The 21,428-nt window shown below is 37.9% G+C and overlaps 1 protein-coding gene across 1 annotated transcript in view; it reads left to right on the forward strand.

Annotated features, from left to right (window-relative positions):
• LOC104538982 (E3 ubiquitin-protein ligase Midline-1) overlaps positions 1-21,428 on the forward strand; it is a gene marked incomplete at its 3' end in the record, with an annotated part of 77,984 nt that overhangs the window by 38,122 nt on the left and 18,434 nt on the right. The window contains exon 2 of the mRNA XM_010182381.1: positions 10,408-10,503. Coding sequence (XP_010180683.1) covers positions 10,408-10,503 — 96 coding nt within the window. The remainder of the gene's footprint in view (positions 1-10,407; positions 10,504-21,428) is intronic.

Below are 21,428 nucleotides of genomic sequence, written 5' to 3' on the forward strand. Positions count from 1 at the left end.
TATGAAATTCTAGGATATATATTTACTTAAAATTGCTTTTGGTTTTCTATGCATTTAACACTCTTACCTGATGCCAGATTCACCAAATTTGCTAATGAAAATTTGAATTTTTAATGTTAAGGCCAAAGACAAAGCATCTTGTCCTTATTTTGTTAGTAAAATGTTCAAAGTTTCTTCCTGTTAGAATATGCAGATATCTTATTAATTGTTCGAGTTCTCTTCTGAAGAGAACACACAGATTTTTCATCAGTTTTTTGCCTTTGAGCTGAGAGTCTGAAATGTCAAGAAAACAAAGCTCCAAGTCAGAAGCTGCAGTACTAAATAATGTGCTCAAAATTCAAGCAATGCGCATTTCAAATCTTAAAGGTGCATGTATTTGGGCTTCTATTTACACATTTTTCTGAAAACATCCTTTGATTTCATATGATGTGATCTATCGCCTTGCCAAACTACAGCAGAATGTTTATATTTTAATGATATGTTTAAATATCTTGAGAGACCAGAGTTCTGTGGTGCTACTGGGAACGTCTTGTCACAACCCACTGATTCTTACCAATGGAAGTTTTACCCCAGATATACTTTCAAGCTGTCTGTAAAGTGAAGCAAAAAATGGAAAATAACAGTTGGAATATAATGATGGGACCTCAAGTATTGATGAAGTAGAGCTGGCTTGAGTTATATTTACAGTTTGGCACGCTACAAGTGTTCTATTCTCATAGGAACATAGTAAAAATAAACTACAAAAGCACTTGCAAACATGCTTACTTGAGCTAAAATGCACTACTTTGAAGTATCCTCATGCAATTGTTCATATTAGTATGAACAACTCATTAGTTCATACTAATGGATTAGTTCATATTAGTAAAATGAAACACATCTGTGATTATCTGCAATGCTGAAATAAGTGAAATACCCAAGTCTGCTGTGGCCTCCACTTGGGACATTTGCCTTTGGCTTGTTTTTTTTAACAATTCCATATGCATTGTCAAGAGCTGTTAAATAATAATATGTCCGTGAGTTACTGGCCCCTGAAATGATAGCTGGATTAACATTGAATTGATTATTGCATTTTAATCTGTGTGAATGTGCACTCCAATAGGGACTGAAAACTTAGCAGAGGAAGAAAAATAATTATTTATTCAGATTCTCCCCTGACTGTAGCATGCATCCCTCACCCCCGAGCATTTTCTTGAGCATCCAAGTTGCTTCCAGACCTTCCACCCATAAACTCTTGGCACCATGCACTGCCGGCAAAACAAGAGCCAGCAACTGGGTTCAACTCAGGTTCATAAAATCTAGCAGGAGGTGAGAGGTGCATTGTAGCAGCAGCTGGGCAGGTCACAGCATGACCAATGGAAAAGGAGCAAAATGCATTTTGCAGGTAAGAGTGGTGAGGGAGATCAAGATGTGTCTGTGAATGGACTTAGATCCACTGCTGAGGTACAGAGCGGAAAAGCTTTTAGTGTTGTACACTAAATGAGAGAGGACAACACTTCTGCCTGCTGACTCTTTCCTTGGTATGCTTTCCTTCCATTTATCAGTTGCAAATACAAGGAAAGATTGAAGTGCTATTTTTGTTGTGGTTTTCCACTGCATCAGTATTTAAATTATACTCAGGCCTGAGCCTGGTTGTTTTAAGAAGTCCCTAAGTATTTCATTGCACTAACATTATTTAACATTATTATCTGGTTTTAGCCATAGCAACTTGTAAAGCCAAATATTTAAATATAATAACAACTCTGTAGCTGACATCTGATGATTATTTTCCTAACTCCTAAATTCAAGATGTGGTGCTTAGTCAAAAGCTTTCTACAGAGAAATACTGATTAATTGTATTATTGGGCCAGGTTGAAAAGTATTTTAGACAAATGCTTAAGCCTTCTTTTCACAAAGGTACTTAAACCTGTGTCTATATTTTAAAACTGTGAGTAACTCAAGTTCACCATACCAAACTTCTTTCAGGGCATTTACTCAATGTAGTAGAGGGTTTTAGTTTACTGAATAGGAAATAGAGCAGATGAAGAGAAGAAAACCCAGAGAGATTTACACTGCTGTCTAGACCAAGCTCTAACTGCGGGCAGCAAGGCAATGAGCATGTGCCAGACTGAGCATTAGACTGGACGAATGCCAGCTTTTTTATGGCAAGTAACCTCTTGCAGCTGGAGCCTGTTGCTGGGAGGAAAAGGCAGTGCCACCAATTACTTCAGTGGTGCAAAACCACAGCGCTCCAGAGTGGAAGAATTAGCTCATGGTGTACTTCTTGGCAAAATCCTGGTTTATACACACAAAAAATACCATAACGTGTAATTGTAAATGGTGCTTTGTTTAGTATGATTCACCCCACATCAGAGTGGGGTCTTCTGGTTGACTGGTTGGTTGATGCTTGCCTCATGCACCGTGCCACTGGACAGTGAGATGGGCATTTTCCAAAAGAGGTGCTGTTCTCTGGCTTCACTAGGGCTTACCAAGTGAAGGAGAAGCCTATATGGGTCCTAAAATGCCACCAGAGCAACAGCTGGGAATACACTGTGTTCACAGATGCACTTGTTTCCTCACTATAGAGTGTGGAAAGAGCACAGAAAATCACTCCCATAGCTTGTGTAAACTCCTGCTCATGGTCTGTTTAGCCCAATGGCTAAATGCGGCACCAGTAGCAGACAAAGCCAGTGTGTGCACTGGATGTCCCTATCCTTCCAGCTGTGCCAGGAGATGGACTTTCAGCTTCCTTCTCCAGATGGACAATTAATATCCTCAGGAGGGCAGTTTATAGAGGTCCTTCAAAGTGCCATTTGCCCTACTGAGAAACAGAAATGCAGATGGACGCAGCTGCCTGAAATGGTAGCTTTGTTACAGATCAGAGAAAGAGCTGAACTAAGTTTGTGACAGGTCCGCTGGTCTGCTACCTAACACAGACCAAATCACCACGTTGACCTTCTCTGATCCTTGCCTATCTAGCTGTCCTTTCTAACCTGCCAATTCTCCATAATACTGAATTGCTTTTTAGACATACCTGGTTAGATAAGATGGAATTTTTGAACCACAAAATGCAGTAATATGTACTGACTGATTCAAAACAGATTTTTTTCCATAATACACCCTCTTAAATAAAATACAAACTTTCAGAAATGTTTAGGCAGTCATCAGTGGAAGCCAGGACATTAATAACACTGCATAAATTGTGGTACTTTAGATGAGCTTTTTGCTTTCTCTTCATATAAATGTTGTCATTAGTTATGTGCAACAGTCAAAAACTTTAGTTTTTGGAATGAATTCTTTCTGGATTGCTTGAGAAAGCTTAGATTAGGCATCTCATGAGCAGGAGCTCTTGTTGAACTCCTGGTTTCAAATACAGTCCATGTCCTCGAAGGCTGGAAGTGGATGCAGCCAGGATGCTGCAGGACAGCTGTGCAACAGTTCAAGTTCTCCTTAACCCCCTTCTTTGCACATGGGGAAAAAAATAAGCTTATGAACCCTCTAGCTCTCCACAATAAGTCCTTAATGACATGCTTTAAATGCAGAGTATCTGGTATTTGTTGTGCCGTTTTAACACTTCAGCTTCCAGTTTGACTACTACATTGAAGGAAAAAAAAATCAAATGTTATTTCAGGGCTCAAATATACCTACAGTTTTGCAAACCTTTATTAACTTACATATTAGTCCAAGACTAGTTTTGGTTTTTAATTTAGTCAAATGCTTAATCTAGTCTTTCTTGATCCTTGACTCCTGGTTATTATTCTGGTCCTTCTTTGATTAATGACTCATTAGAAATAGGACTGAACCAAACCCCCAGATCTCAGCCAAGCCAACATTTAGAAATCTTCTAATATTTTAATTGAGATGTGAATCTCTGTAAAAAACTTGCTTATCCTATGTAGTCAGTTTTGTCACTGTCTAAACTGGGACATAGTTCCTATGTTTGAATGCCCAGAAAACAAATTGCTTTCTCTGTTTCAAAGAAAATGTTAACGTTCTTTTCATTTTCTGTATGTCCATTTCACATTATAATATTGAAAATAACTAAGAAGTGTCAGTTCTGTTGGCCTATGTTCTTGCTAATCCTTGTCCCTGTTACAGGCAGAATAGTTTTTAAGTATGTATATTGTTTCTTTCCCAAACCTAATACTGCACATGAAAGGAAAACTTTCACTATAGTGTACTATAAATGGCTCATGTCCTGTCCTTTTTCCTCAGAGGCCCCAGCTGTGAAATTTCTCTTATGCTCTGAGGAAGAGAGACAAAGCCATGAGAGAAGGCTAAAGAGCATGGCAGCAAAGCAGCTCACAAGGCAGATTAGCATAGATAGATCAAAGGACAAAGCCATGGCTGCAAGTGGCAAGAATTCATAGTATGTTTGGGGGCAATGCTTTGCAGAGAAGTGAGAGTGCAATTGCAGGTTTTTGCTAGAATATTGTCCTCTCAGTTAAAAAAAACTTATGTGGTCAAGAACCTGAAATGCTTAGATTTCCTTTAATTTTCACAATGCTCCATTTTAAATAAAGGTTAATAAAAAATAAGCAACATTCCTATGAAATGTGGAAATAGGCCAAACTTAGTTAACATAATTTAAGTCATAGTGGCTTCAAATGCAGCTATTTTTATTACACTTTTAACAAAAATAGTCCTGGACAATTAATTAACAGTGCAGTATCTCATGAGCCTTTCCTTGTGATATACTGTAATCACTTGAGGTAAAAATCCGTCCCCAAGAGTGTATCAACATCATAGCTGTTATTTCTTTTCACATAGAAATGTGGAGTACGGTTGTCAAGCTCTGCACATTTGAGACTTAAGGTCAATCATTCCTATTAACCGCAAATATAGCCATTCCCTGGCTGGAGAAATACAGGGTCGAGCATGTGTATCCTACGGAAGAGTAGTCATCTGTTTCAGGACAAGTACATAGAATAAAAATTAGCTTAAGCTTTTCCATGTGCACCTAGCGTGTCCATTTAAATAAAGAACACCAAAGGAAACATTAAACTCACATACCTCCAGAACCTGGCTTGAAACCATGCTTGATACTGTGGTGGTTCTTCTGGAATTGATTGGCAGCTTTTTTAATAGGTTAGACATGAGGCCTGGAGGCAGCAGGCTTAGTTCATAGGGTATGTCACCACGACGAGGTGGAAACTTAACTGGAGCACATGCAAGCAAAACTTCTTCGGGTTAGGAGGAAAAGGAATTGCTGTGAAGATGTGGTGGCATGGACTTTGTTAGTGACAGGGTATGTATTTACAACCTACAGCCAGCCTGCATGTACTAAAGACTGATCTGCTGTGTCAACACCACTCTAGTTGCCCTGCTAGCTTGAGTAAGGTTGGAAACGATCACACTTCCGCTTTGTGGTGCTTTGTTCTTCATTTCTGTTTTAGTGCAGTGTAACTGTGTGGCTTTTGGTTACATGCTTTAACCAAACAAATCTGAAAATGTGTAATGTTTGTTTCAGTTTGACCATTTGTAAAGAGATGATGGGAGGGTGGCTGCGGTTCTCATGAAACCTGTATAATTTCTTAAGCTAATTTCCACTCTCTGATAAGCCCAGAAGGCTCTCCAAGGTTTTTTTCTTCTTTCGACTACGAGTTAGCCTCAAAATATGTCTTAGCCTGGTCAGTTCTACACCAGAAGCAAAGGAAATGCAAACTGCTGTCAAAGCTTGCTGCCAAAGGGCCTTGATCATGATGGATTTGACATAAACGGTGAGCAGGGCTGTTGTTACAAAGCACAGTCCCACAGTATGTGAATCTTAGTGGATTGGTTCTCAAAAACTTCCAGTAAACAGTGAGTGGAAAATACAAATACATACATGTATTTAACAACGGCAGGAAAAAGAATATTTTTAATGAGAAAAAGATGGTGGCTTTACTTCAAATGGAATTGAAAATCTCATTGTAGCTGATAGCTGTATCTTTTATCTTGAGGACCTTTGAGTAGAAATTTTTTATGGACCAGGAAAATGCCTCTGAGAAGAAGATCTCTGGGATGTTGCTGTTTTCTCTTCTGTGATGTAAGGCAGGAGCACACAAGTCAGCATTTTTCTTCTTAAGACGCTTACATTAATTTATTTTGACAGCATTTTCAACCCGTGTAGAGCTTAGGACTATCTGTTTGTGCTACCTTCCTATTTTAGACAAGTGATGCTTTGCGTGAGACTGTTAATTTGGCAAAGGGCAGGAGTTCACATTTGGTTTTCATAGACTGATAGATTTAAAGGCCAGAAGAGACCATTATGATCATCTAGTCTGACCTCCCACTTCAATCAGGGCACAAGCCTCACGCAATCGTTACTGCAACAAGATCGTGACTTCAGTGTGAGCTAGACAGCAGCTTAAGGAAGATATCCAGTCCTGAGTTGCCTTCCTCTAAATTTTAGAATTAATTTTTCCAACTTCAGTCTCCAGTCCCTTGATCATATCATTTTATAGGAATGCAGAGTCAAAATGAAACATCATCCTCAACTGTCCTTTTCAATTACATGTCTGTGATTCCATCTACTTGGATTTATCCCAGGATTATAGGAATATTTATGTCATGTAGTTGTCAGACCATGCTAAATGGATGGTAAGTATTGTTTTCATTTTATGCTGGATATTGTAAAAAGAGTTGCAAAGCACACATGGAATGTCAAGATCTTGGGCTAGGTCTGCATTGGTAAGTCAGGAAGCATTCAGCCTGACTTTTGGCTTTTGTGAGCAGTTTGCATCCCCTGAGTTAACATGCATGAAACCTTTTCACATAGCAAATGCAAAGCAACTGTTGTGCTTCTTTTAAAAACCAAACACTGCATTCCTAATATCAGTTTTTAGTAGACAGGTAACAATGAAAATTGGCAAGTGACAGAAGAGATAAGAAAAGGAAAGTGGAAGTGTTTAAGAAATTATGATTTATCTGGAACATATCTAAAAATGCAGTTGCAAGTTGGTTCACCTAGGAGAATATTAGGTGGGAGGAAGGAACATACTTTGAATAAGTTCATTCTGCCACCCATTTTCATATGTGGTCATCTTAAAGCAAGAGCACATTCTCTCCAGACTTAAAACCTGGCTAAAGCTTGCTATTGCAGGAATTTTGGTTGACAGCGCTAGATTGTTTTTTCAAGCTGACCAGAGTTCCAAATTTGGTCTTAAAGTTTTACACAACCCGGGAAGTTGCAGGTGTGGATGTGAAATGAGTATGTGTCACTGGATATTCTGAGCAAGTTCAAGTACTTATGAAATTTTCAGGCCCTTTCTGGATCCTCCCATACAGAGTAAAAAAGGAGTTCAGGGCTTGAACTCTGCTTCTGGTACATAATATCATGTGGTAACCAAAGTGGTGCTATAGTCTGTATGGGAATAGAATAGAGGGAAGAACTAGAGTATGACATTACCAAGAGAAAATCTGAGTAAACACACTGCAAGAATTGATGGAGTTTTATGACCTTTAAAACTTTCAAGTCAGGCCAGTTTGAAGAACTGCCATTCAGTACTTGCTCTAGTGAAAGTAGAAAGATTAACATTAAATTCAGAAAGCAGCTGCCAGGTCCTTGCTATTTAGGAAAGCATTAATATAAACTGATGTTCTTCAGCAGAAGTTTATCACAGTTCTTGACTTAAAAAGACCCCATACTGAACTGCAAGGAAACAAAATTCCAGGCTTTCCAGTTTGAAAATAACATTTCAAGGAGCTAGAGAAAAAAAACCTTAACTCTAATTTTTGCAAGGCAACTCACTTGATTAGTAGTTATCCTCCATTTTGACAATTGGAAAATGTGAAGGACATCAAGAGACCTGTGTGAACCCATAATAATATATATGGGTTTATGTTTTTATTCACTGGGTAGAGAACTTAGTCTAAAATTTTGTTCTTTATCCAGGATTTGAAAATATCCTGGATATAATAATCTATATATAATCCATAGGTAAATAAATTTCTCTTTCAGAGAAAAATATTTACTCGTCATGTATTAATGGCCTTAGTTGAAGACACTTTCAGGTTATTTAAAATCACTGCAGCATCCTATAACAGCTCTAAGAAAACTTGTTCTTCATAGTATGTTTAGGGGCCAACTGTCTGCATTTATTGTGTCCAGTAATGCATTTGAAATTAGGCAATCTCAATCAAGAATATACATTTTTCATTATAGATCTTTTGGTATAAAATATGAGATCATATACAATGAAAAATGAATACGTGGGCAATAAGAAGGTATATAAGTAATATATATATATATAATTTCAAGAGTATTTGCACATTTGGACCGGTTTTTAAAGACAATGGTTATCTGATACTGTAACTGTATATGGTATTTTAACTTTACATGAGAGTCTGAGCTCTACAAAAGGACATCTAACAGCACAGCAAACATGCCTTTGCAATTAAATGATCATTCACAGTACAGCTTATGAAAATACGAGATACAGCTCAAACTATTCAGTAAAGAATGCACATTCTTGTTACTTTTTGTTTTAATGGGCTATAAAATAAATGCAGTGTAGAAGGCATTTTTATAGCCAGAGCTTGTGATACACGATATGCATGGGTTGTGCTGGGAAAAAAAATGCTAAAATTATGTACTTCAAACACCCATCATGCTTCTCAGAATGGTTATATATGTAAAGCCATCAAAATTTTGTGCTATCTATCTTTAATGCAACAGGACTGATTGCTCCTCTGGTGTTTACAGCATCAGCCCTGGTAAATGCCAAAATATGTTTGGTTGAGCAGTGAAATACTGCCAGCTTCAGTTGTTTGTACCCATAGTGAGAGGGAGTGAGGCGACTGTGTAGCTGCAGAAAAGCAGGACAAAGAACAAAATGTTTGAAAACAACATGAAATAGGCAAGAAGTAACAGTGCCAGAAAACACACTTGCATGCACACACACATTAAATGCATGCACAGAGGTGATAAGGGTGGAGGAGGCAAAAAAGAATGAGAAAAGGCAGGTGAGTTAATGGATCAGGGGGGAAAGTTGGAGTGTGAAGAAGCCTATTAATAAAAGATGAGGAAGGAAGAAATTAATGAGAACTCTGCAGAGACACTACAGCTCTTGAGAGAAGCACAGGACCCCGTTCTGGTGTTCTTGTTCATTGTTTCCTCGGTACTGGGGACTGCTTGGAGGACAAAGTACAATTAAAAGGCAGGGACTGTCAGCCTGTGAGGAACACTAAGCAAGGGACTAGACTCATGCACAGAAGTGAATAACTACGAGGAACAGCTTGTCACGCCAGCAGTCCCCAGGATATTCAGAATGAAATATATGCCCCTAAAGTTACTGAAATAAATGTTTACAGTCAGGACTCTATTTAATTGCTTGCTTCTTTTTTTTTCCTTCTTTTTTATGTACTCAAGTTATATTTACAGGGCTTCTTTAGCTCGGTGGAAACCACATTTCACGCAAACCCAGCACTTTTTCATGCCCATGTGCTTCCAAAAGATAGAATTTCATGTAAAACAGCAGCCGTCACGGGTTGTATATAAAAAAGTGAGGAGCTCATAGTTGCAGGTTCCATGGTGCACCAAGAGTCCTGGTCCCAAGGCGGCCAGACCAGGGAGCAGATCACAACCAACCTCCTCCTCCTCATGTGCTTGTATTTCCTTCCTGTGGATATGAACGGGAGAAAGGAGGCTTTATTTCTAGACCTTATAGACATGCAATTGTACACTGGCCAGAATGTGGCCTCAGATTTGGAAGCTGGAAAGCACTCAGATCTCCCACAATTGCAGATATTTATTGCAGCCATTATCAGCTGATAACACAGACACAGGCCACAGGTTCTCTCTTAAGAACAATTAGTGAAGGCACAGTCTGTGAGTAGATTTCATTCTTATGTATAGAAAGGATGTTTTTCTTTAGAATTATTTATTGAAAAATATAACTGTACTGAACTTGGGAATTAAATCATTTAGATCAATTCTCCCCAGCACTGCAAATCCCAAGAAAATGCTGGCCCATCTACTGGGTCCTTACAAGTACAGTCCCAAGGGGGCAGATGCTTGGAGACCTCAGTTAGCACAAGGCTTTTAAACTCAGACTGAGAGCAGGAAATAATGAGTCAAAAAGTGTTCTCAGCCAAAATAAACCACTTTTTTGTGTGTGTGAAACATTTTTAAACTCTCTGCTGTTCTCCTAACTCTTTTTTTTTTGCTCTTTAAAACTAATTGCTAAGTCTAGTTTTAAGTAGGTCCTTAGAAACTATTTTCTAGGACTTGCTCCTATCTTGAACTTTTCTGCACTCTTGTCTTGTCATACTTGATGCATGGACAAAACATCTAATGAAGCATACCAAAATGGAAGTCTCATGTTCATACCTGTGTAATTACAGAATTCAGATCCTGACAACATATCAATTTTTCAACTGTTCACCTAAACATTCTTCACAATGCTAACGTGTTCTTTTCTTTTCTTTTCTTTTCTTTTGTTTTGACAGCAAAATTTGGAGAGCAATCTCACCAACCTTATTAAGAGGAATACTGAACTGGAAACTCTTTTGGCGAAACTCATTCAGACTTGTCAACACGTAGAAGTGAGTACTGATCTCCATTTGAAATACCTGTAAACTTAATTACATTCACTTCTAACATTCAAGAAATTTAAACAAAAACAAAACAAGCTAAAAAAACCCCACACCAAATGCCGAACTAAATTATAATATTGGTAAATTGATTTGGAGCTTTCTGTTTGATAAATGGTATTCTCAATATAGATTACCTCCTTTACATTCCTCCCTGTCTGCTGTTAATTGTGGTATGTTTGTATGGTGCCCACCACTGCTGTACCTGAGCACATTACTCACGATCTGTAACATGTTTATCTTTTTGGGTCTTTTGTGAGGTAGAGTAATATTTACAGGTGGGACACTAAGGCAAAGAAATAGTAACACCCAGATCCACAGCAATACTTAGGTTTCTATCAGCTACTGATTATTTTTTTAAATCAGAATTAAGTATCTAAATACATAGGTGGAGTCAAAAGTCACACATTAAATATATTTATCTTTAGAAGAAGAATGTTTATAGGCCTTTCAGTTGCCTCAGTTGCATATTCCACTTTGAGTATCACAGAAAATCTTTAGCAAAAAGGTACCTGAATCTATATTTCCCCCAAATCTGGGGGATTTTTTTAGATGTCCCTGTGGGGTTTGCTGCTCTACATGCAAATTAAAATAATGATAGACTAACTCAGCAATGGGAACTGACATAGGAGGAGATCAGACTCCAAAATAGACTCTTTTTTTTAGCAAAACTTCTTTTTACTTTTTGCTACACTATAATACCTTTTCAGTTCCTTATAGTACATTCAGGTCAACAAAGTCAAAACCAGTATGAACAAAAAGCTTCCATGTCATGCCAAACTTGCAAAAGACAACATGAGTTTATGCTTTCTGCCAGTAATTTTTATTCAAACATTCTCATGGCATCAATGCTTTATCACCAGTGCTTTCCTTGTCATCAGTCTCAGCCATGAGTCCCAGGTGGCACACCAAATGCAAAACATTTTCAGCTCTCCTCCACGTAAACTGTGGCTGAGAAACACTGGAAGACTAGGAAAGGCTCAATATCGTGAGGCACATGTGTTTGTCGACACATATCCTGGATTCACTGAGATACAGCAAGTTCATCATTTGCAGTGCTATCAGTTTTTGGAAGTTCTAAACTCAATTTAAGACGGTGTGGGAAAGTTAATGGGGGAGAAATCAGAAAAGCCGCCACAACATAAATACTGTTGATTTAGGAGAGCAACAAAAGTCAGACCTCAGTCACAGAGAAAAGCTATTTTCAGTTGAACAGCTAATTACTACTCCAATTAGCCGGGAAAATTTATTTTCCCTGTGAAAAATGGTAGGGTTTTTGTTTGCATTACAATTTTGTTTGTTAACAGGCTTTTGCGTGGGACCATTTCATTCCTGACTGCATTGCAGTTCTTGTGGCTGCCTCGTTTGTTCAGAGAAGGGCACGCTGTATGTTCCTAGCAGACAGGTAGCATTAAATAATACTAGTGTGTAGAAAAGGTCTTTCCCTTTGAATATGGTTTTGTACAGATGTGAAAGGAAGCCAGGTTTCTTTACCAGTGTTACATGGGGAGTAGGAAGGTAGCATTATTACAGAGCTTTTGAAACATGGATATAATTTAGGAGAAAGTTAACTGTGACATACACTGCCGTGACACGGCCACCTGCTGGGTCTGCAGAAAGGCACTCCTTTTTAGAGAAGCCTCTTTTTCTTCCTTATAAAGTCCCATGGAAGTTCTCCATAGGGCTGCTTCTTTTCTTTCTTTATCAAGCTGAACTTCAGTCACATAATTAAGCCCAAGAGCAACTTTTACTTGTGAACAGATTCAAAGTCATATCTTGAAAATTTGCATGTGCTTAAGTACCTTGTGGCCTGTGGTAATGACACATGCTGCAGAAAAAAAGGAAATAAAAATCCACCCAAAAATCCAAAGCAAAGCAAAGCAAACCAAACAACCCCAACACTCCTCTTTCAAAGAGACAGTCTCATCCATTTTTCTATCTGCTATACATCTGTGGATCCTCGCTGCTTTCATGGTGCTCAACAAAACCATTAAAGTCTATCCACTGTATCAGACATGAATTGAAGGGTTTGAGTTCTTTGTATATGCAGCAGCAACATCAGGCAGAACAACTAAAGTAGCAGCTGGAATGAGAGACAGAGATGAGCCACGGTTGCTTTCTCTGTGTATAAAACTCAGAGCAAAACCCATGAAGCAGATGGGCCCAGGACAGCATAAGGCCTCTTCTTCATTAGTGGCCTATATCCAAGATGGGCTAGATCTGGGAAATTTAAAACTGCTCCTCCATCTCCTCTGCAATTCTGAATATATTAAAACTCTAAGGTTTAGTATTACAAAATATCCAACTTGTTCAACTGGTAACAGATGCGCTACTGTCCCTGGAGCCTTGTTTTAGAAAATTTCTCTGTAGACATAAAGAAATAGCAGCAAAGTTGTTCATTAATTCCTACCACGTTTTATTCATCAAATTAGCCTAATTAGCATTTAAATTAGCTAAATATTAAGAAATGAGCTTCAGTCAAAACCCTAGACCTAGGCTGCACTGGAAATTGGGCAAGTGGGGATGTGGAAGTAAACTTTAAAGCTATCTCTGTTTCTCAGAGCTCTGTGGAAACTTCAGATAGGGTGTGAATACCTCCAACATTAGAGAAGCTGAGGCTTAGATAGATTATTTTTTTTAAGTCAGTATGCTCTCTTTCTTTGTGCTTCTTTGTGACAGAAATTAATCCCAAACCAGGTAGCTGAATGAAGTAAACAGTATATTGGTCGTAGCGTTGTTACAAAATTAAAATTACAAAATATTAGGAAAAGAAAAGTTGATGTTTCCAATGACTGTATTAGTGCTGCCATACAAACTCACTCAAAGGTTGAAACCAAACAGGTAGTTCATTTTATAGGAAATGTTTTCTTTTTCATTTTTTGATACAATATATTACAGATAATGCTATAAAATATATTGTACACAATTTGTAAATGTGTAAAAATATAGGTAGTACACACTTGCATGTGTCAAATCTGTTCACACATGCAAGTTATGGATACTATAGTATATTTTGGAGTATAATGGCTATACTAGTCTTCTGTCAGTAATGAAGTGGTAAATTTTTATGAAAGAAGAAACAGCCGTGCATCTAAGTGTCTCTTTTATTTTGGGTGCAGGATATCCATTATTAAAATGCTGCTTTTATATACTTTGATTTTCCTTACCTAATTTTAAATAATGTTAATAATGTTATTCTAATGTCAATTTAGATGTAGGGAAGTTTAAATCCAAATGGAAGAAAAAAAAAGAAAAGAAAAGAAGCTTTGGGCTTCATAATTTGAGCTTTGACAAACAGGGAAGGAAAGGAAATTAATATTCCTTGTGTTAAAGTTACCAAGTTTTTATTAAGGGATATATAAAAGGAGCATATATATAAATATATAAACTTAAAAAAAGTTATGCTAATTAACATCTATTTGTAGAATTAACAATAACATTTTCTAAAGCCTTTGTCACATCATAAACAATATTACATGAAAAATGAAAAAGGAATGTCTTTTTTGGCTTTTGATATGGAGCAGAAGCTGATGTCTCTGAAAACGAACAACAAACAGGCTCTGTGTCCTTTGAATAAATGAATCTTTGCCAGCCAAACCAAGTGTTGTCACAGAGCCACTGTTTCTCATCAACCAAGTGAGCTGTCAATGGCTTCCCAGCAACCAGCTTCACTGCAGATTAATTATCCACCCATATATTCTTTACATCAGGCAATTGTAACTTCATCAATAGCAAAGGCTAAACCTCAGTCTCTCTCTGTTTTAAAACTAATGTTTATTCCCTTCTGAAAGAGAGTTTTATTCACGTTTTCGCTCCCATGAGCAGGCAAGGACTGTTTGGGGATGTTCGCTAGCTAGAAGCTGGACCGGGGGACCAGCCACCGGGGAGGGGGGATTTGGGGCTGTCTTTCATCATAGCAACAGAGGCATAAATCTTGCCTATTTTTGATGTAGTTTATCAATTTATTACAAGATTCAACCTGATGTGGAACCTGATCTTGGGAGACTCAAGAAGTCTACTTCCAGTCTTGCATTCCCATGAGTGGTTCTGGGCATATTGGCAGGAAAACTTCTGTGAATAAATCAAGCCAAATGTATAATCTTTGGTGGTCTAAGTACAGAAGAGATATTGTTAAGCATTTTATAATAATAATAGTTTTAATATCTGAATGTCTGATTTCATGTCTAATAGGAAAGTATAGTCTGTGCTGATACTTACTTTATGGTGAAACTTAATTTAAAAAGCCCCATTTTCTCAAAGGAGCAACACCCTGAAAAGTGAATGCTTGAGAATATAACACTCCTTTCTGTCCCAAATCTTTCTGTTTCATTAGAAGCACCCTGGCACACTGTTTTTTCTTGTCTTTCAGACACATCCCTAACATACTTTTTGTTTTACTTTATTTTTTCCCTCTTTCCACTCTCCCTTCTCCTGTAATCCCATCTGTCAATTTTTGGTTTTGCAGAAACTCTGAAGGCTGTTAATCGGGAAACTTTTGTTTTCCTTCCTTGGAGACGATGAGAGGTATACAACCTCACCCCTTTGGTCAGGCTGCATTCTGAGGAGCACGCCCTCACTTGGGGCAGCTCAGCTGCTTGGCCCCAGTGATCCGGCTCTGCTCGTCACTCTATTTAGGGAAGGCAGCTGTGGCTCCCTCCCCAGGGACAGCAGGCTTGGCTGCTTCAGATGATAAACTGCTTCATAGGATAAAATGTAGTTTTCTTCACAAACTGAGAAAACTGAATAGAAATGGCTACTAATCTGAAGTAAGTTTATTTGTAGTTCTAGTTCACAGCATTCACACATTTCATATTATCTGTAGAAAAGTTTTTTAAAAGCATTAAAAACCATCCTAGAGAATTTTATCTTTAAATTCTGTGGACATTCACCCAATGAGAGAGCCCTCTAGCATGTGGCTAAATCAGCATATGGCTGTTAAAAGTCCATAAAAACATCTGTGCATGTCAGAAAAGCAGTCACCTAGGTTCTGGAGCTATTATAAAATGAAGATGTTTGAGGGAAATAAAGTAATGTAATTATTTATGCTTTGGCATTTTGTCTGGTTACAATCCTTCTACCTCAGCTGAGGGAGAAGAGGCTCTAGCTGGATGCAGTCCCACTGGGTGAAACAAGGCTGCAGTAACTCACTTGGAACAAATATGCTACACAAATTGTTCGTGTGAATAACTGAAAATTTCTGTAGGAGCCTTGGACAACTCTTCCAAAAACACTGTTGTAAAATTAGGATTGACAGGGCTAGGATTTGGCAATACAGGTTAATCTCTGGGTAATAGAATCGCCGTGGCCGTACCAACCCACTGCAAGGTCTTCCACCATGTGTTGGGGACATCAGCGTAGTGGTGCCCTAGGGTGGCCCTTGGCACACCCCCCATGCCTGGCCCTCTGTGTGCTGAAGCACCACCACCCTCCCCTGCACACCCACCACGTGCAAGGTGATGGGGACAGCATCCTGCTCTGCTGGTCTGTGGCTTTGCCAGCTGTATGCAGCTCTGGATTTATCCACTTCTTGGTTGAATCAGGGAAGTATTTAATGCTGTAAGCAATTAGGTTCTTCCCTTCATTTCAGTGTCACAGGTTTCTTTGGCTGACAAAGTGCAATTTGAGTTTTGTTTCTGGACTTTTTTCTCATCTCTTCAAGGAAATATGTGATTAAACGTCTGTTATGTAGTCAATACCATAAAGCTTCTCTCATCTGTTAGGCAGAAACATAATCTGAACTCAGCTGGAGGAAAAATTGGAGCAATTATCTAGGGGGGAGGGGAAAGGAAATAGGTTTTGCTTGTAGACAGCTTTATAACATCTGTATCTTAGTCTGTTTGTTTTGTTTTGCTTTCAATTCACCAAACGTCATAGGAAGCAAATTCTGGACACCACTGCAAAATAATTTTTGGTTGTATAAAGAAGGGAAGGCATTTTCCTCTGTTGTAACCCTAAAACCATTGCTTCTTTTGCTTTCTCTTTGTAATGGAAATCTTGTTTCTAGCTAATTTCTAAAGATCTGCTGCAGGCTAAATCTCAGCATAAAGTTTCCAGTCAAAAATTGTTTTTGTATGTGACAAATGGTGTTTTTTATAGCCATGTTATCCAAACAGCTGGAAAAAAATAATATATTGAAAGACCCTTCATATCACTGGCACAGATACTGAACACTCACATATATCAGAGACCTTTTAAACCAGTGTAACAGAAGTAGTACAAAAGTGAAGAAGATGGCAGCACTTGGAAAACCCTACTGTTGTCTTTTTGTGTGTGTGTGGCTGACCAAAAAGAAATGAGCCAAATGGGAAAATTATAAGTAACGAAAAATGAAGCTTTTGGTAAGACTTTGGCTAAAAGACAGAGTTTTCCAATTTTGCAACAAAATGTCTCCATCAGTTTTTATATAAGATACATATAACATTTCTGTTACTTGAGGGACAGCAAAATCAAATCTTGGCTGTCTGTGTGATTCCCTGGGGACAAACAATAAAGAGGCTTTGTGACAATAAAAAACAGTGAATACTTTGTTTTCACTAAGTTTCATGGTGCTCACTCCTTCTTGAGGTTTGGGGCCATTTCAGTTAAAGTCCAAGTAAAATAATAAGTTCTCATTATGAAAATTTAGCCTGTATGTAAATCCTGGTGTCTGAACGGTAGCAAATGGCCTTCCTAGTCACGCAAAGGTGACCACTAGTAGTTTGGAATAAGGAATCTGCTTTGCTGGGGGAGAGGGGATTAGGTAGTAGGAAAGGGGCAATCTGTTAAATAAGTGCTTACCATCACTGTGAAATGTGTGGGGCAGATAACTTGGAAGATACCTCCACTGAAAGCTGCTTTTTCCTCTGCTTTAGTGTCTTCCACTTTTGTAAAGGTCTTTGTTCAGCAGCCACATTTATTTGCTATATTTAAGTACTAGAAGTAACTGACTTTTTTTTATCTGTGAAATAGACAGGAAGATATGACTTGAAGGAAATCAAGTCTCTTAATCTCAATAAGAGACTAATTACCAAACTTCAAAATGTGCATAAAACCCTAAGGAGGACTTTACGGCATTTGTTTCCTAAGACAGTTTCTAATGAGAGAAAGTACACGAGACACTTTCTCTATTAACTTTATTTAGATTAATTATATGGCATGATCTACTTTTGATTTCTAATTACTTTAGTTCTGCCTTTAATTCCACTCTCATAAAAGTTGATTTCATTCACTGAAAACCTCAGGTAAGCTTTAGTCTGAAATTAAATTTTATATAGCATTAGGGAAAAGAGAAACTTCAGAAATAAAAACTGACCAAACATGGTTCATGGCATAAGACAATATGGAATATTCATTCAGGGATGTTCTAAGTTGCATGCCCCATAAGCCCTAGCATAATAGTCAAATATTATTTGCCTAAAGAATTACTTAATTGCTTTCACAAACTGCTAATTAAATGTATAATTGGCCCTATATAGAGAGATAACTGCAACACTTATGCATACATTTTATGTACAGATTAGACATGTGCTGGAATATGTTGCTGCATCTGCAATTGTTTTGTAACTTCTGGAAATTGGAGTCATAATTATAATAACAGGTCACATGGGTTGTATATGAACTAACAGCAGTGCTTGCCATTGCCTGTTAAGGCAGCCAGTTCCCCTTCACTCCATCTCTCCCTGTGTCTCATATCCATACATGTGTATGTGTTCACATTCTTGTTAGACTGATATTCCTGCAAAACTTTGTCCTTAGGCTAGAAAATAAGGTTTAGTTCACTGTTAGCCACTGATTAAGTAAAGTAGCAGGTAATACTTGATGCCTGTCATCAGAGAATATAACTTGTCAGTGAAAGTTTTGTTACTTTTTGCAACCTTCTGTCTTTGAGACATTTACCTTTATGTGAGCAAAACAATCCTGAGTTCCTCCTTTTCCTGTCAAACATGAATAGCTGAACAGCAATTAAAGCAACAAGGAGACCGAAGGCATTGGTCATCTAGTAAGTTTGTAAAACACTAGGCTAAAGATCTCATATCCTGGATGAGAGTTTTAAGTACTGAATTGTTGGTTACAAGGGCACTGGCTTCATCTTCATCAAAGGACAGGCAGCCCTTTGAACTTCAGTGATTATTTAATGGTTTTTATTTTTCTACCCAAAACACACACAGTGGAATATTTTGCTCAATGTGAAACAAAGGCTTAATGTCAGCGGGAAAAGCAAAATTAAAACAATAAATAAATAAATAGTTCAATTCAAAATACAGTTTCATTACTTAGGTTCAAAGAAAGAACTAAGATAAAGAAAAAAATAATAACTGAAAATTAATTATTAATATGGCCCTTTTACTGAAAAAACACATCCCTCTAGTTTCACAGTCTAATCTGATCTTAAGCCTCATTGCTGCCAAAATTGTCCTCACCTCTGCTTCAGTCCTCCCCACTGTGTTTCTCTCCTTGATTCCCAGGTGTTTGTGCAACAGCTGGGTCAGCCAGGTGAGCCCAGCACAGCCATTTCCCCAGGTGGGCACACCGGCTTTTGTGGATAGAAGGAAAATAAGGAATACTTTATTGCTTGTTTGGCAGTATGATCCTATAGCAGTTTAACTCCGTCGTGAAACTGTAGTTTGTCTTTCAATAAATGTCTTTTTTCCAATGTGCTTTCCTGTCCCAAGAAATGGTAGATATGGTTCCAACATGATGCTGCATTTGTGTTTTATATCACTTGGTTTATTGAAGCAAGCCTAGTCGGTGGGCTTTACAGCTGTTGGCATAAGCACCTCTGGAGTAGCTCGTTATGAGTACTTTCCAGATCATCTGGGTTTAAGACTTTTTTTAATGTTTTTAATGAAAATCTTATGAAAACAATTCGTTTGTTTTCCACGAAGCTTGTGGTTTGGTTTTGCTTAGTTTTGTGATTAGATTGCAAATGTCACTGGAGGACTGTTCGATATTATGCTGGTTAGTTTCTCGACAAAGTGCTTCACAGCACTGTGGGACTAAAAACTTTAAAACAATATTTTAATAAGTAACATGAGTATTTCAAACTTTTATGACGGTTTCCTTTTAGTCAAGATTGGGGCAGATAATCTTATCAGCCTGATCCAAAGTGATTTAGCTATCCTGGCCCAGTTGATTCTTCATTCATGAAATTCCTAGGTAGCCAGAGTAAGTTGCTGTATTTTTGCATTGACCTTTGTTTAACCTGCTCTGAGACTGCCTCTAAACACAGGTCTTCTGGTTAGAGATAGATGTGGAATGCAAACAAAAACAAAGCCTCTGGCACACTTGAAATGGGAGATGACCATTCCTTTTTCTCTTGGCAAACTCAGAATAAGGGAGTTGTAAGTGATCCATTCAGATGGCAAGCTGATTAATATCACATATTTCCAAAGGCACAGTTTGTCATAATAGATAAAATCAGTTTTATACTTATAAAGTCTGAAAAAGCCTTATTCCAAGAGTTGGTTTTGCTCTACAGAAGACTAAACTGAATAATCTGTAATATCAAATGGGAATATGAAATGAAAGAAGTTTTAATCCATGACTTCCATTCATTTTAGCCATCCATAAGGAGAAAGGGAAGAAATATTTCAATTAATGCACATTAATCATTATCCTTTGTATTTTCATTTAATAAATAAATGTATTGTGACTCTATGAAGAAAAGTTACTCACTTTACAACATGGAGTAATTAAAAAATAAATAGGCCTCTCTCTTTCAATAGGCACAATCCTTTAATTCATCTAGAGACTCTAATCCAATAAAATGTGTTCCACATCTACATGACAATGAAGAAAGTTTCCCTAGAGTAAACAGGTACCAGCCATTATATGTCATAATTATAGATTTTTTTTCCCTCAGTTTCTGGGTTTGGTGTAAGAAGGAATTCCAGCTCAAAATCTAGAGTGAAATATGTGGCAATGATGTTAAGTAGAATCATTGTAATTTGCGTTTCTAATGTTTTTGTTTGTGAGCATATAGTAAATCTATAACCATCAACTCAAATCCATAAAGAATAGCTGATAACTCCCCTTTGCCTGTACGGCCACAACTGCAAATAAATTATTTTTGGGGCACAGAGATAAGTTTTAAATAGTAAAGCTGAAACTCAAATTCATACCTTACTTTCCAAAGATTAAGCTCTTTCTACAACCTACTTTCTTCCATTTTGCATCACTAGTGGAGAATTAGTGCACAAAAATTACTCAGGTTTTGATTAATTTATCACAGACAATATAGTCTTAAAAAAGTAGGCCACCTCTAATTTAGGGTGTCTTATTTTGCTTGTGATTTAGAGATTATTTGCTGAAAAGACACATGTGCATTTCCACTTGTGGACAAAACTGCCTCGCCCATAAGGAATCTCAGAGGGAGAGTTTTGCTCCTGCATGCAAAATTCTTCTGAGACACTGAGAAATCCTTTGATTCCAGTATATTAGTTGAGAAAGTTTTCATGGGTATGAATGTAGCCCTCTGACACTCTGTTTGCCTTTGAATTAGCCATAGAAGCTCTCCTGTAACCTTGAACCTCTAGCCATGTTGTAGTTGTGTGATTTCCCAAACATCTGCTGGGGACTTTGACACCGCCGCATTCATTTTCTTATGACCTAAGCTGCAATTTCACTCAGGTCTCTGAAGATAAAAGCCAAGGAAGGCTTTGCAGAGAGCAGAGCACTTTCCAAAGCAGTTCTCAGCTTGTGGAACTGGGAACAGCTGCCTTGCTCTCCCCTTCTGGTCGGGAGGGTCTGTTGTTTCCAGCTCCCTGTCACACATCTGAGAAACCTCCATTTTTCTTGTTTTCTTTTCTATACCCACTCCCTGAGGCAAAGGCCAGCAGTCCCTATCCATCTGTCTGGAAAACCTGGAAAGAACCCTGAATTTTTATTTTTTTTTCAGT

This window comes from Mesitornis unicolor, unplaced genomic scaffold (genome assembly GCF_000695765.1).
Source record: "Mesitornis unicolor isolate BGI_N332 unplaced genomic scaffold, ASM69576v1 scaffold16914, whole genome shotgun sequence".
Taxonomy (NCBI): Eukaryota; Metazoa; Chordata; class Aves; order Mesitornithiformes; family Mesitornithidae; genus Mesitornis; species Mesitornis unicolor.